The sequence below is a fragment of the Thalassophryne amazonica genome, chromosome 21, assembly GCF_902500255.1.
Source record: "Thalassophryne amazonica chromosome 21, fThaAma1.1, whole genome shotgun sequence".
In the NCBI taxonomy this organism is placed as follows: Eukaryota; Metazoa; Chordata; class Actinopteri; order Batrachoidiformes; family Batrachoididae; genus Thalassophryne; species Thalassophryne amazonica.
In genome coordinates, this window is record NC_047123.1 from 7,539,437 (window position 1) to 7,552,645 (window position 13,209).

The following is a 13,209-nucleotide window of genomic DNA, read 5'->3' on the forward strand; positions in this document are numbered from 1 at the left end:
ATTGACACAGGGAGATCATTCCACAGAACAGGGGCACGATAAGAGAAAGCTGGATGACCCGCAGACTTTTTATTCACCCAAGGGACACAAAGTAGTCCTGCACCCTGACAACGCAAAGCCTGGGCGGGTACGTAGGGTTTAATTAGGTCAGCTAAGTAGGGAGGTGCCAGTCCTTGAACAATTTTATAGCCTAATAACCATTTATATAATAATTAGTAACCATGAACCATTTAGGAATAACACACAGGCCATAAGTAATTGGACAAATGATCAAGTCAATTTTTCATTTTCATGTTTTCTTTTTTTTATTATTTATTATTGTTTGTTTGCTAGTTTGTGAGGTTTTGCAACTTACAACTGAAAATTCAATTGTTTGTTATTATCAATAATAATACTAAGACCAAAGTTCCTTTGACTTCCCAATTTTATCACTTGGGGTTACCAAAGCAGATCCGAGAATTTTTTTTTTTTGTTGGATGCCCTTCTTCTCACAACTCCACATTACATGTAAAATGGACAGTGGTGGTCTTCAACCCAAAACGTGCTCTGGGCACAAGTGCACTAATCACTTGGCCACCACGCCTGCCCAATAATAATAATAATAAATATAATCCATCCATCCATTTTCTATAACCGCTTACTGCAATTAAGGGTCCCGGTGGGGCTGGAACCTATCCCAGCAGTCACAGGGTGTAAGGTGGGGTACACTCTGGACAGGACACCAGTCTGTCACAGGGTCACATATGGACAAACAAACACATACACACCTGTTCACACACCTACAGACAATTTAAAGTTTCCAATTCACCTAACCTGCATGTCTTTGGATGTGGGAGGAAGCCAGAGAACGTTCTCCGGCTTCCTCCCACATCCAAAGACATCCATAGACATGCCTGCGACAGACCGGTGTCCTGTCCAAGGTGTACCCCGCCTTACGCCCTATCACTGCTGGGATAGACCCCAGCCCCCTTGTGAGCCTTGACTGGAGCAAGTGGGCATAGAAAATGAATGAATGAATGAAACAGATCCCACGAGAAGTGCTTTTTCCCCCAGTTGAAAATGCTGAAAGTGGTTGGATTTGTGGGCGATTCCCTCAGTGCCTTTCCGTCAAGGAAAAAAAAAAAATGCGATAATGACACAGGGCCTAATGTTGTAAGCACATCTAAACTTTACAACATTAGTCATGGATAATTCTTCATTACATGATTTTCATAAATGGTCATGGACAACACATGAAAATTAGGCTACAGGTGAGCGTGTTTCTTTTGTAAACAAGTTTGGGAGGTCCTGTGAGTGGGCAGGAGTGGTGGGTAGAGACTGAATGCCTAGTTTCTAGAACAGACTGTTGCATTTTCAAGACAACCCCTGCCAATTCTCTGTGTAATGTGGAATTGCATCAGGAAGGGCATCCAGTGTAAAACTTGTGCCAAATCAACATGCAGATCTATCTTGGATTTGCAGTGTTGACTCCGGCTGGAAAAAGGGAAAACCCGAAGGGACGTCCTGGGAGATCCTGCGACTTATACTACGGTGCAAATTATATACTAGAAAAATCACATATTTGTTAATATGTATTATCTCACCAGATCATTTAGGTCCTTCAGACTTTTTTCAGTAAATGCTTCTGGGGAGCATTAGCATGGCTAAAACCATTCAGCTTCAGCTTATTATCTAGCTATCTATCTATGTAGCTAAGCTATCACGAAGAGCTATTGTGTTGATAAAGCTAGGCTACGCAGCTTTTACCTGCACCTTTTTTCTCTAGTCACATGATTGTATGGGTCAAAATATGTGGGGTGTTAACACTTTGCATTGGGAGCACGTTTATAGTTATTGTCTTCTTCTCACTTCCTGAAAAATACATTATTCTTCAAAGAAAAAAATCATATTCCCCACATTGTTCCAATGTATCATTTTTCACACGGGCAAACTTACAGTATGTAAAATTATGAATGCAAATTCACACAAACCTGCAGGGCCTCCAGGAAGCGGAAAGATCCCAGGCGTCGGCCCCGGGGGACCAAGCAGAAACTAGAATTAAGGAGCAGCTCCTGGTAGTCGTACCTGCAAAAACACACGTATATGAAATTAGGAGGGAATAAATACAGCACAGGATGAAACAAAGGAAAACAGAACACAAGCCAAAAAGCCTAAAACAGAATATCAATACGGTGCTCCGATAACAAAACACAGAAAGAGAGAGTGCCGAATATGTTTCACATTTCTAAAACTGATGCTTTGTAACATTTGAGGGCTGAACAAAACAAATTTCATAGTAATATAAAATAATAAAAACCTCAATTTCTGTCTCCACGTTTCCATTTCCTCAACCTTCAAAGATATCAAATACAAAGAGCAACGGTGATCCAAGGCTTTTGGAAGGACATGAGGTCTTTCATAAGAAGCAGCAATGGCCTTAGTTACCATGAGACTGAGACTTTGGCAATGAAAGAACCTCAACAAACACCATGATATAGCACCAAATTACAACAAAGCTGCCTCAAGGTGCTTCACGTGTTTTAGAGCTGACCTTACCAACCCCCCTGAGTGAGCACATGGCGACAGTAGTAAGGAAAAACTCTCTCAGGCATTTTTGGAGGAAGAAACCTCAAGCAGACCAGACTGAGTGGGGTGACCCACCACTTAGGACAGTCTACCAAATAACACACACAAGAAAACAAAAATGCAAAAATACACAAACAGCACAGTCCAACATTACAATCTGTGTTGCCCCGGTTGTACGGGTCACACTGTCAAGATCTTCCACATCATGTATGAAATGATAATTTTATTCCCTGCAACAAGACCAGGCGAGTCCAGCAGATGGCAGTGGTCAATAGGTGGCAGAAAGGTCTGTGATGTGCTTCATAAGCAAAATATAGCTAATCTGGTTCATCACAGTGCACCAAATTTGAATTATTATACATTTTTTTAATCATTTTTATTATAAATCATATGACCCTTTAATTGGGTAAGTTAGAAAATGACATGTATTTTTATTCTGAACATTCATTGTTAGTAATTTTTATTTTATTTTTGATAGCATGGCCAAAGAAGATGGTCACCCCACTGAGTTCAATCTGCTTGAAGTTTCTTCCGATAACAAAAAAACAACAAAAAACAACAAAAACAAACAAACAAACAAACAAAAACACCTTGTAGAGTTTTTACTTACCATTGTTGCCAGTTTGAGGACTCAGAGGGTGGGTAAGATTTAAACATTGTGTGTGTGTGTGTGTTGTTTTGACTTAAATTAGTTGAAACTATTCTTTCTACAATACAATTTGTGGATATTTTGACTTGAACAAGTTCAAACTTTTTTTCTACAGTACATTTTGTGTGTGTTTTGACTTAATTGGGTGAGTTATAAAATGACATGTATTTTTATTCTGAACATTCATTGTTATTATTTTTTATTTTATTTTTTGATAGCATGGCCAAAGAAGACGGTCACCCCACTGAGTTCAATCTGCTTGAAGTTTCTTCCGATAACAAAAAAAACAACAAAAAACAACAAAAACAAACAAACAAACAAAAACACCTTGTAGAGTTTTTACTTACCATTGTTACCAGTTTGAGGACTCAGAGGGTGGGTAAGATTTAAACATTTGTGTGTGTGTGTGTGTGTGTGTGGCACCTTGGGGCATGTGCCTAGGCTTTTTCACAGTCTTAGGAAATGTGTATATTTCGATTCGGAGATTAGGAGGTTTCTTCCTGTTAAAGGGAGTTTTTCCTTCCCACTGTCGCCAAGTGCTTGCTCACAGGGGGTCGTTTTGACCGTTGGGGTTTTTCTGTAATTATTGTATGGCTTTTGCCTTACAATATAAAGCGCCTTGGGACAACAGTTTGTTGTGATTTAGCGCTATATAAATAAAATTGATTTGATTTGATTCAACTAGGTTACTGCTTTGGTTTCTATATTGCCTTGTGTATATTTTGACTGAATAAGGTTATTATTATTTTATGCATATTTTGTCTTTATTAGTTTAGCAATTATTTTCTCTCCAATACATTTTGTGCATATTTTGACTTAACAAGGTCACTACTTCACTTTCTTTAATACCTTTTGTGTGTATTTTGACTAAATGAGGTTACCTTTTTCTACAAAACATTGTGTATTTTTGCCTGAATGAGTTTACCAATGTTTTTTCTACAATATATTTTGTGCACATCGATCAACATTACTACATTTCTTTCTTCAATACATTTTGTATATGTTTTGACTTAACACAGTTACTACTTTTTTGTCTAAAACACATTTTGTGCATTTTTATTAACAGAGGTTACTACTAAAGTATATTGGGCCTCATGTATCAACGTTGCGTACGGCGATATTTGAGCGTATATGGGGTGTACGCCAAAACGGCTGCGCTACTTGGCATTTATCAATGTGGTCGTTGGCGTACGCTGCGCTGAAAATATACACCAGGTCGAGAGGTGGCGTAAATTATACACCAAAATGAACCAGCGCTAGAATCCACATAAAGATGAAGATGATCAACATGATAAACAGTGCCATTATACAAATCAATGCATATGTTACATAAATAACACTTTCCTGATTATACTACATAATAATCAATACAAATCCTGCCTTTGCGGGATTGTTATGGAGCACGATCCGTGGCCACAGCGCTGACTGCAAAGACAGACGTCGAGCCTGGAGCCAGAGCAGCGCTGAGCTTAACTTCATGTGGTGTGATCGTTTTAGACTATGAAATTGATAATAACAACTGTAGTTTCGTCATTCACTTAATTCGCCTGTGCTGCAACCAGGTTTTGTTGTCTCCATTCGGTTGTCACAATAAAATAAATACAGAAATACATTTAAAAAATGAAGAAATCTGACAGATTAGGCGTGTCTTATTAACTGAGCGAGCAAATATCCACGTCAAGAATTATTGACATGTGAAAAGAGAATACAGTGGTCCCTCGCTATAACGCCGTTCACCTGTCGTGGCCTCGGAGTCTCGCGGAGTATTTAGTCCAATTTTGCGTGCCTTTTTTTACAGTGTTCTGTGTTCTGCGTATCTGTTTATAAGAATCTTGTTGCCCAGAAGAGAAAAGAGCGCCAACAACTACTCATAACTGTGTTTGTCACATGGAAACAAACACCTGCTGCAGCGAGATGTGAGTGGGAAAAGGCGCGGCGCCAGGACGCAGAGGCCCGATCTGTGAAATACTGGTCAGTCACTATTAATAATTTCTTATGTGTCCGACCTCGTTCGTTGATCGTTAAAATTAATTCGTTAGTTCTAAATGCCATCATAATTATTTATAGGAAAACGTTCTATTTTTATTTCTCAAACAAATGTTTGGGCCTGAAAACAGTTTGGTATTATTTTCCTACTAAGGTTTGAACTTTGAGAGTGTTTACACACAAGACAAAAGTGAGAAAATGTTCATGCCTGATTGAGAAAGTGTATAAACTGTGTAGTGAGGGGTTTTACAGCTTTGAAACGTCTATAATAATTGTGAAAAATAACGCTGACTACATCGCGGTTTCACGTGTTACGGGCTATTTTTTAGAACGTAACTCCAGCGATTAATGAGGGCCCACTGTCACACTTTATTGATTATATACTACAAAACAATTGATACGATGGCCGCTTTTGACGCTCTATTGGCACGCGTCGTGATTGGTGGAGTTCTTTTTCATTGCCGTCTTCCCGGCTTCCATGTCGTAAAATGAGGGTGTGTCTGAAGTGGAGTCTGAATATTTATGGGCGTGTTTATTATAATTCCGATCGTTTCCACCCGCCGCATTTATCAAGATCACGTCAGGCGTACGCCAGAAATGGGCAGGTGCGCACTGCTTGATACATGTCACGGCGACTTTGGTGTACTTCAAGTTTACGCCATAAATTTACGCCACAAGTGTGCAACATTGATACATGAGGCCCATTTTGTGTATATTTTGACTTAAACAAGTTAAAACCTTTCTTTCTACAATATATTTTGTGAATGTTCTGACTTGAAGAAGTTGAAACTATTCTTTCTACAATACAATTTGTGGATATTTTGACTCGACGAAGTTAAAACTTTTTTCTACAGTATATTTTGTGTATGTTTTGACTTAACCGGGTTACTACTTTTCTGTCTAAACCACATTTTGTGTACATTTCTATTAACAGAGGTTACTAGTTTTCTTTCTAAAGTACATTTTGTATAGAAGTTAAAACATTTCTTTCTACAATACATTTTGTGTATCTTTTGACTTGAGGTATTTTTCTGTAATACAAAAATTAATAATGGAAGTTTTTCTTAAACGTGGTCCACAGTGGTTCTGGAGATGAACATCACTGGCACCACAATCCTCCACGCAGGATTGCACAGTACCTTTATGGCCCCTTCACACATAGGGCGAAGTTTGGATGAAAACGGCGAAACAGCGTGAAAACACTTTGAAATTAGCGCACGAAACATCGAGCCGACTGGCAGGCATGCACAAACCCACTGCGAGAGTTTGTGCGATATCTTTCGAGCAGGAACAGCGCCAGGTGCAGCACATGGCGCCGCTTATGTGGTGTAAATAAAAAAAATAAAAACCAACCGGTACGTGTGGAACCACATCGCACCACTGATGTGGTATAAATAAAACCCAGCCAGTGTGCGCAAATAGTTGTAGCAACAGGTGTACGAGGCGTTGGAGGCAGGGATGACATTACACGGTCATGCGCACTAAGTGTGCACTTCATCCAAACTTCGCACTATGTGTGAAGGGGCCCTTAGTGATGTTTAATCAATTGTGCTATGTGTCACAGAAGTCAGAACAAAACAAGCTGTTTCAGGCTAAACTCTGAATTATAGTCTGTAGAACTCACCAATATGTGACCATTTCATGTCACTTTTTTATGAAATCAAACCAGTAAAATGAATGGAACCATGACATTAAGTGATGTTTTGGTCTCACTGCAAACAAAGTGATTAAAACCATGTGTTTGTCAAATGGATAATACATCAGCCTCCAGAGCTGATCACTTTTGGTTTGAGTCTCACCTGGGTTGAGTTGTTTTCACAATTACAGTGCATCTGAAAACATGAAAACATTTTTGGAAATGTTTCTAAATATATATACGAGGGCTGTCCGTAAAGTATAGGTCCTGTTTATTTTTTTCAAAAACTATATGGATTTCATTCATATGTTTTTACGTCAGACATGCTTGAACCCTTGTGCGCATGCGTGAGTTTTTCCACGCCTGTTGGTGACGTCATTCGCCTGTATTCCACTGTTAAAGGAGATTTTTTTAATGAAAGACGTGCGGACGGGTCCGCGCGTCGGGACGCGGCCGACGCGGCACGGCGGCACAGGAAAAACATCTCCGTGTTGATAACCATTTGTAAAATCCAGGCGGCTTTTGATGGCTTTCAGTGGAGTGAGTATATGAGAAATTGTTTATCAGCTGGAGATGTTCCAACTTGTCCTCAAGGCTTCCAACAGAGGTGTTTTTCCTGTGGCGGAGCGTCGCGGCGGCTGCGAGCCGACGCTGCAATCCGCCTGCACGTCTTTCATTAAAAAAATCTCCTTTAACAGTGGAATATCCGGATAAAATGCTGAAACCGACTTCTTCTGAAACTTCTCTGTTCTCTCACGACGTCCTGGATCAATAAAGCCTGAAATGTGGAGGTTTTAAGCTTGAAACAGGCTGATGACGCTGCCTGAGAGCGCTGCGCGACGTCTCGCACCGTGAAAAGTCCTTAAAGCGACAGAATCACCTCAAAATCTCTCATCAGCTGTTAAAATTTTCACTGAAGACCAGCTTAATTTTTCGAACCATGTCCACTTCGATGTGTCTCACAGGTTTAGAAAAAACTTTGATCAAACAAAGCGCCAGTCTCTCAGCAACTTCTCAGACAAAGGAATTCCGACGAGGGGCTGGACGACTCCTCCCACAAGGAGTGCTCACAGGCGAATGACGTCACCGACAGGCGTGGAAAAACTCACGCATGCGCACGAGGGTTCAAGCATATCTGACGTAAAAACATATGAATGAAATCCATATAGTTTTAGAAAAAAATAAAAAGGACCTATACTTTACGGACAGCCCTCGTATATATAAACCCAAAGAAATCAAATGTACATAAGTATTCACAGCCTTTGCTCAATACTTTGTTGATGCACCTTTGGCAGTAATTAGAGACTCATGTTATTGAATATGATGCCACAAGCTTGGTGCACCTATCTTTGGGTAGTTTGGTCCATTCCTCTTTGCAGCATCTCTCAAGCTCCATCAGGTTGGATGGGGAGCGTCTGTGCACAGACATTTTCAGATCTCTCCAGAGATGTTCAGTCAGATTCAGGTCTGGGCTCTGGCTGGGTCACTCAAGGACATTCACAGAGTTGTCCTGAAGCCACTCCTTTGAGATCTTGGCTGTGTGCTGAGGGTCATTGTCCTGCTGAAAGATGAACCTTCGCCCCAATCTGAGGTCAAGAGTGCTCTGGAGCAGGTTTTTATTCAGGATGTCTCTGTACATTGCTGGATTCATTTTTTCCCCTCAATCCTGACTAGTCTCCCAGTTCCTGCTGCTGAAAAACATCCCCACAGCACAATACTGCCACCACCATGCTTCACTGTAGGGATGGTGCCTGGTTTCCTTCAAACATGATGCCAGAGTTCAATCTTTGTCACATCAGACCAGACAATTTTGTTTCTCATGGTCTGAGAGTTCTTCAGGTGCCTTTTGGCAAAAGACAGAAAAGAAATCCAGGCGGGCTGCCATGTGGAGTGGCTTCCATCTGGACACTCTACCATGCAAGCCTGATTGTTGGATTACTGCTGAGATGGTTGTCCTTCTGGAAGGGTCTCCTCTGTCCACACAGGAATGCTGGAGCTCAGACAGAGTAACCATCAGGTTCTTGGTCACCTCCTTGACTAAGGTCCTTCTCTCCAAATCACTCAGTTTAGACAGGCGGCCAGCTCTAGGGAGAGTCCTTGTGGATCTGACCATCTTCCATTTACGAATGATGGAGGCCAGTGTGTGCATTGAGACCTTCAAAGCAGCAGAAATGTTTCTGTGCCCTTCCCCAGATTTGTGTCTTAAGACAATCCTGTCTCAAAGGTTTCCAGACAATTTCTTTGATTTAATGCTTGGTTTGTACTCTGACATGTTCTGTCAACTGTGGGTCCTTATATGTAGACAGGTGTGTTTCTGTCTCATTCATGTCCAATCAATTGAACTTCCCCCAGATGGACTCCAGTTGAGTTGTAGAAACATCTCAAGGATGATTAGTAGAAACAGGAGGCACCTGAGCTCAATTTTAATCTTCATGGCAAAGGCTGAGAATAGTTGTAGAATGTATGTGTGATTTCTTAGTTTTTTAAAAACTTTTAATAAATTTGCAAAAACAAAAAAATCACATTGTCATTATGGGGTATTGTGTGTAGAATTTTGAAGGAAAAAAAATAATTTACTCCATTTTTGAACAAGGCTGAAACATAAAATGTGGAAAAATAGAAGCACCATGAATACTTTCTGGATGCATTGTACCATTATGCCAACATAAGAAATGTCAATTCACTTTGTTAATACAGAACTGAATCACAACATAAGTCACACCTCACATGAGCAAGGTTTAAACTTTACCTGCCCTGTGAACAAGCACATTCATGACAGCAGTAAGGAAAAACTCCCTTAGGTGTTTTTTTTTCAGAATTAAGTAGACCAGACTCAGTGAGGTGGCCATCTGCTTTGGCCATACTAACAAAATAAAACAATATAGAAATGCCAGAACATGCAGTAACAGAAATGTTTCATCTAAGCAACCAGATGTAGTGTAGTGATCATAATGACAGATGGCCTAAAGGACAAGGTTGCAAAGACCAGAAACCCAGCAAAATAGACAATACTAATAAATTAGTGATCGCATCGATGCCAGATAAGTCAAAGAAACTGGACATTCTCCAGTTCTCACCTCAGTCCTGACACATCTCAAACACCCACAAAATGTCCCATATCCTGCAAGCATGTTCTGGGGTTGAAAGATCCAGTGGAGACCACAAACATCTAAATGCAGAAGAGTCATATTCATAAGTGATGCACCATGAGTTCATCCCAATTCTTTCAGGACCATTGCTCATCCACATGACCCACTCAGTGGGTCAGTGGATCACTCCATTCACTCAATGTGACAGGCAGTTGGTCAAAAATGTTTGGACACAAACTTGAGGCTCACACCAGCTCTAGTTGGTAAAAGGCTTTAGAGGTGAGGATAGCAGAGGTTGGTACACAAAGAGGTAGTCCAAAAAAACACAGCAGTACAAAAATCATCAGGCTTAAGCATGGTCATTCAAACAGGCAGGAGGTCATAAACAAAACACGGCAGGCAGGGCTATGGAACACGAAGAACAGAGCTGGAGAGAAGGCACAAGACACATCAATCTGGCAAGGACTATCAGCACCCAGTGATCTTATATAATCCCAAGTGCTGAAAATTAGGAACAGGTCTGTGTGGAAAGCACTAGAACAAGGGAGTGGCCAAAGACAAACGCCCACCACCAAGAACCCAAGGACAGACAAGAGAGATAGAGACAGACAGACCCAAGCAGAAAAACCCAGCAAGAGAATAAACACACATAAAACCAATGAATGAAATGAAATAAGAAAACAGACAAAAGAAAAAAAAAAAGACAACATGGCAAAATCTCAGACAAAGACACAATGAAGAAAGTGTGTTCAACCTTGGCAGGTGAATTAGTCAGCTCAAATGGGTAGTCTATGCCGAGTAAATGAATGCAGGTATTGTCTTTATGCTAATGCTTTGTATTGTATTTGTGATTTTGTGCTTATTTGTTAATTTAAATGTCACATTTGAGTTTCACCATGAAGAATCAAAATTGGCTGAATTCATTCAATGTCAAATTTAGTCGCCGACCATTCGGTGACTAATGGTACCTGACTCGTCGACTAATGATTTTCATTTGTCATCCCAACCCTAATACTGGCTACTAGCAGCTCAACAAAAAAATAAAAAATAAATAATAAAATAATGTCATATCATATGTTCATTTTGAGTATGAAGTACATTATTTTCAGTAATTGGTTTTGAAGTAACCCATAAGTATTCCAAATGTATTGTTTTGTATTCAGTTACTCTTTACATTTCAAAGTAATCTGACTTAACTCTGGCCAACACAGGCAACAAAAGGAGCATCATAACATCTTCAACCACTTAGGATCAGGTCGCCAGGGCAACAGCTCCAGCAGAGGACCCCGAGCTTCCCTTTCCTCAGCTACATTTACCACCTCTGACTGGGGAATACTGAGGTGTTCCCAGGCCAGTGTGGAGATATAATCTCTCCACTTAGTCCTGGGTCTTCTCCCAGCTGGACGTTCCTGAAATACCTTTATAGGGAAGCCCAGGAGGCATCCTGGATGTTCCTGAAATACCTTTATAGGGAAGCCCAGGAGGCATCCTTACCAGATACTCAAACCACCTCAACTGGTTCCTCTCAACATGAAGGAGCAGCAGCTCTACTCTGAGCTCCTCATGGATGACAGACCTTCTCACCCTATCTCTAAGGGAGACACCAGCCACCTTCCTGAGGAAACTCATTTCGGCTGCTTGTACCCGCAATCCAGTTCCTTCGGTCATGACCCGACCATCATGACCATAGGAGAGTAGGAACGAAGTTTCAGCTAAGCAACCAAGTTGCTCTATGTAATATGCATTAAATTTAACTTCATCTTTCAGAAAATGTATTTTATCATTTGCAAAATGTGGAATATCCTCATTACATACAGCGTGGGCCAATAAAATGTTAATACTTTTTAAGTCGTACAATTAAAAAATGTCATCAGTTACTGAACTGTGTGGAAAACAAGAGACAACGTGGGAAACCTTTGGTATCAAATGTTAATTTGATGGTTCTGTTACAAGTCTGTAAATAAAATTTTCGAATAAGTTCTCATTTCAAAAACTTGTGTACGATCAAAAAGTGATAACATTTTATTGGCTCACCCTGTACATTAATGCACACAGTTACCACCATGTCATGCAAAAGTAGAGATCATCATCTACATAAGTATAATTCAGTGCTGTTATTAAATTATTCTCAAAGCGTTAGGGTAACCCTACCTATCATCTAAAATCCTGGGGTGTTAAAAGTGAAGCAAATGCAAATGTCTATGAAATCTCACCCCTTTGCATTGCCTGGTTGAGATAAAATACTAATTATGTTTAACTGGAAAAAAAAATGAGAAAAACTCTCTGCATTTTTCCTCTCAACATATTCTACAGTGTTTAAACATTCTGTGGTTTATCCTATTTGTCCGTGGGCCTTTTTGAAGCAGTTCAAGAACAAAAACCTGCTTCTTTTCCCCTAATATTTATTTTCTTGCTCACACCAGTTCGTACGACAAAGTGTTTGTACATCTGATGACTGTTGCGGTGCTTTAATGTGGCAGCGTGAGTATTAAGTAGCATGCACAAATCTCACCACGGTTTGCTTCCTGCTGGGTTCTTGCAGACGTCTGTGACAACTCTGCTTTCATATTTATGCAACAGTTTGGATTATAATAACAAAGCGGCAAGTCATTACTCGGCTTCAAATTGAAATTAGCAGCAAATAATTGGTTTCTCTCAAGTCAACATGCATTTTTTTGACATTTGATGTCAGACTTCTGTCAATATCGATGAGCGAGTCACTTCAATTTGACCAAGTCTGACTTTAAAGCTCGAGCTGCACGCTCTCTCAAATACTGTCACTGTGTATGTGTGTGCATGCATGTGTGCACATGATCCTACCGCTGGCCAGAGGAAATTTCATATGGCAGCCTGATCTGTCTGGAGATCAACTGCCCCCACAACTTCACAGCCAGACACCCGTGTATGTGTGTGTGCGTGCATATGAACGTGCACGTGCACATCCACCTGCCTCTATAATGTGTGTGATACTTTTGATGATGAGAGAGCGTTGTACTGCTGTCGCTGCACCTGTGTGTGTGTGTTTGTCACCCTGAGACAAGGTCATTGTCACTGCCAGAAAGTCACAGACAGCTTTGCACTTCTGAAGATGCCTGTTTTGGAACAACAAGTTCAACCTGAAAAGCACTCAGAGACCTCGTCATGAATTCTTCATTACAATCACCTACACTGTTATTGCAAGCAGGTAATAGTGCCAGAGGGTATGAAGACAATCAGGGTGACAGCAATCTGATATTTGACCTCAATGACCTTGACCATCCTCTGTATGATTGACCTCTCTGACG

General features: G+C 40.5%; 1 protein-coding gene across 1 annotated transcript in view; it reads right to left on the bottom strand.

The window, feature by feature from the left end:
- LOC117502538 (exostosin-1) overlaps nt 1-13,209 on the bottom strand; it is an 851,279-nt gene that overhangs the window by 167,533 nt on the left and 670,537 nt on the right. Inside the window, exon 4 of the mRNA XM_034161580.1 lies at nt 1,971-2,064. Within this exon, the coding sequence (XP_034017471.1) occupies nt 1,971-2,064 (94 nt within the window). The remainder of the gene's footprint in view (nt 1-1,970; nt 2,065-13,209) is intronic.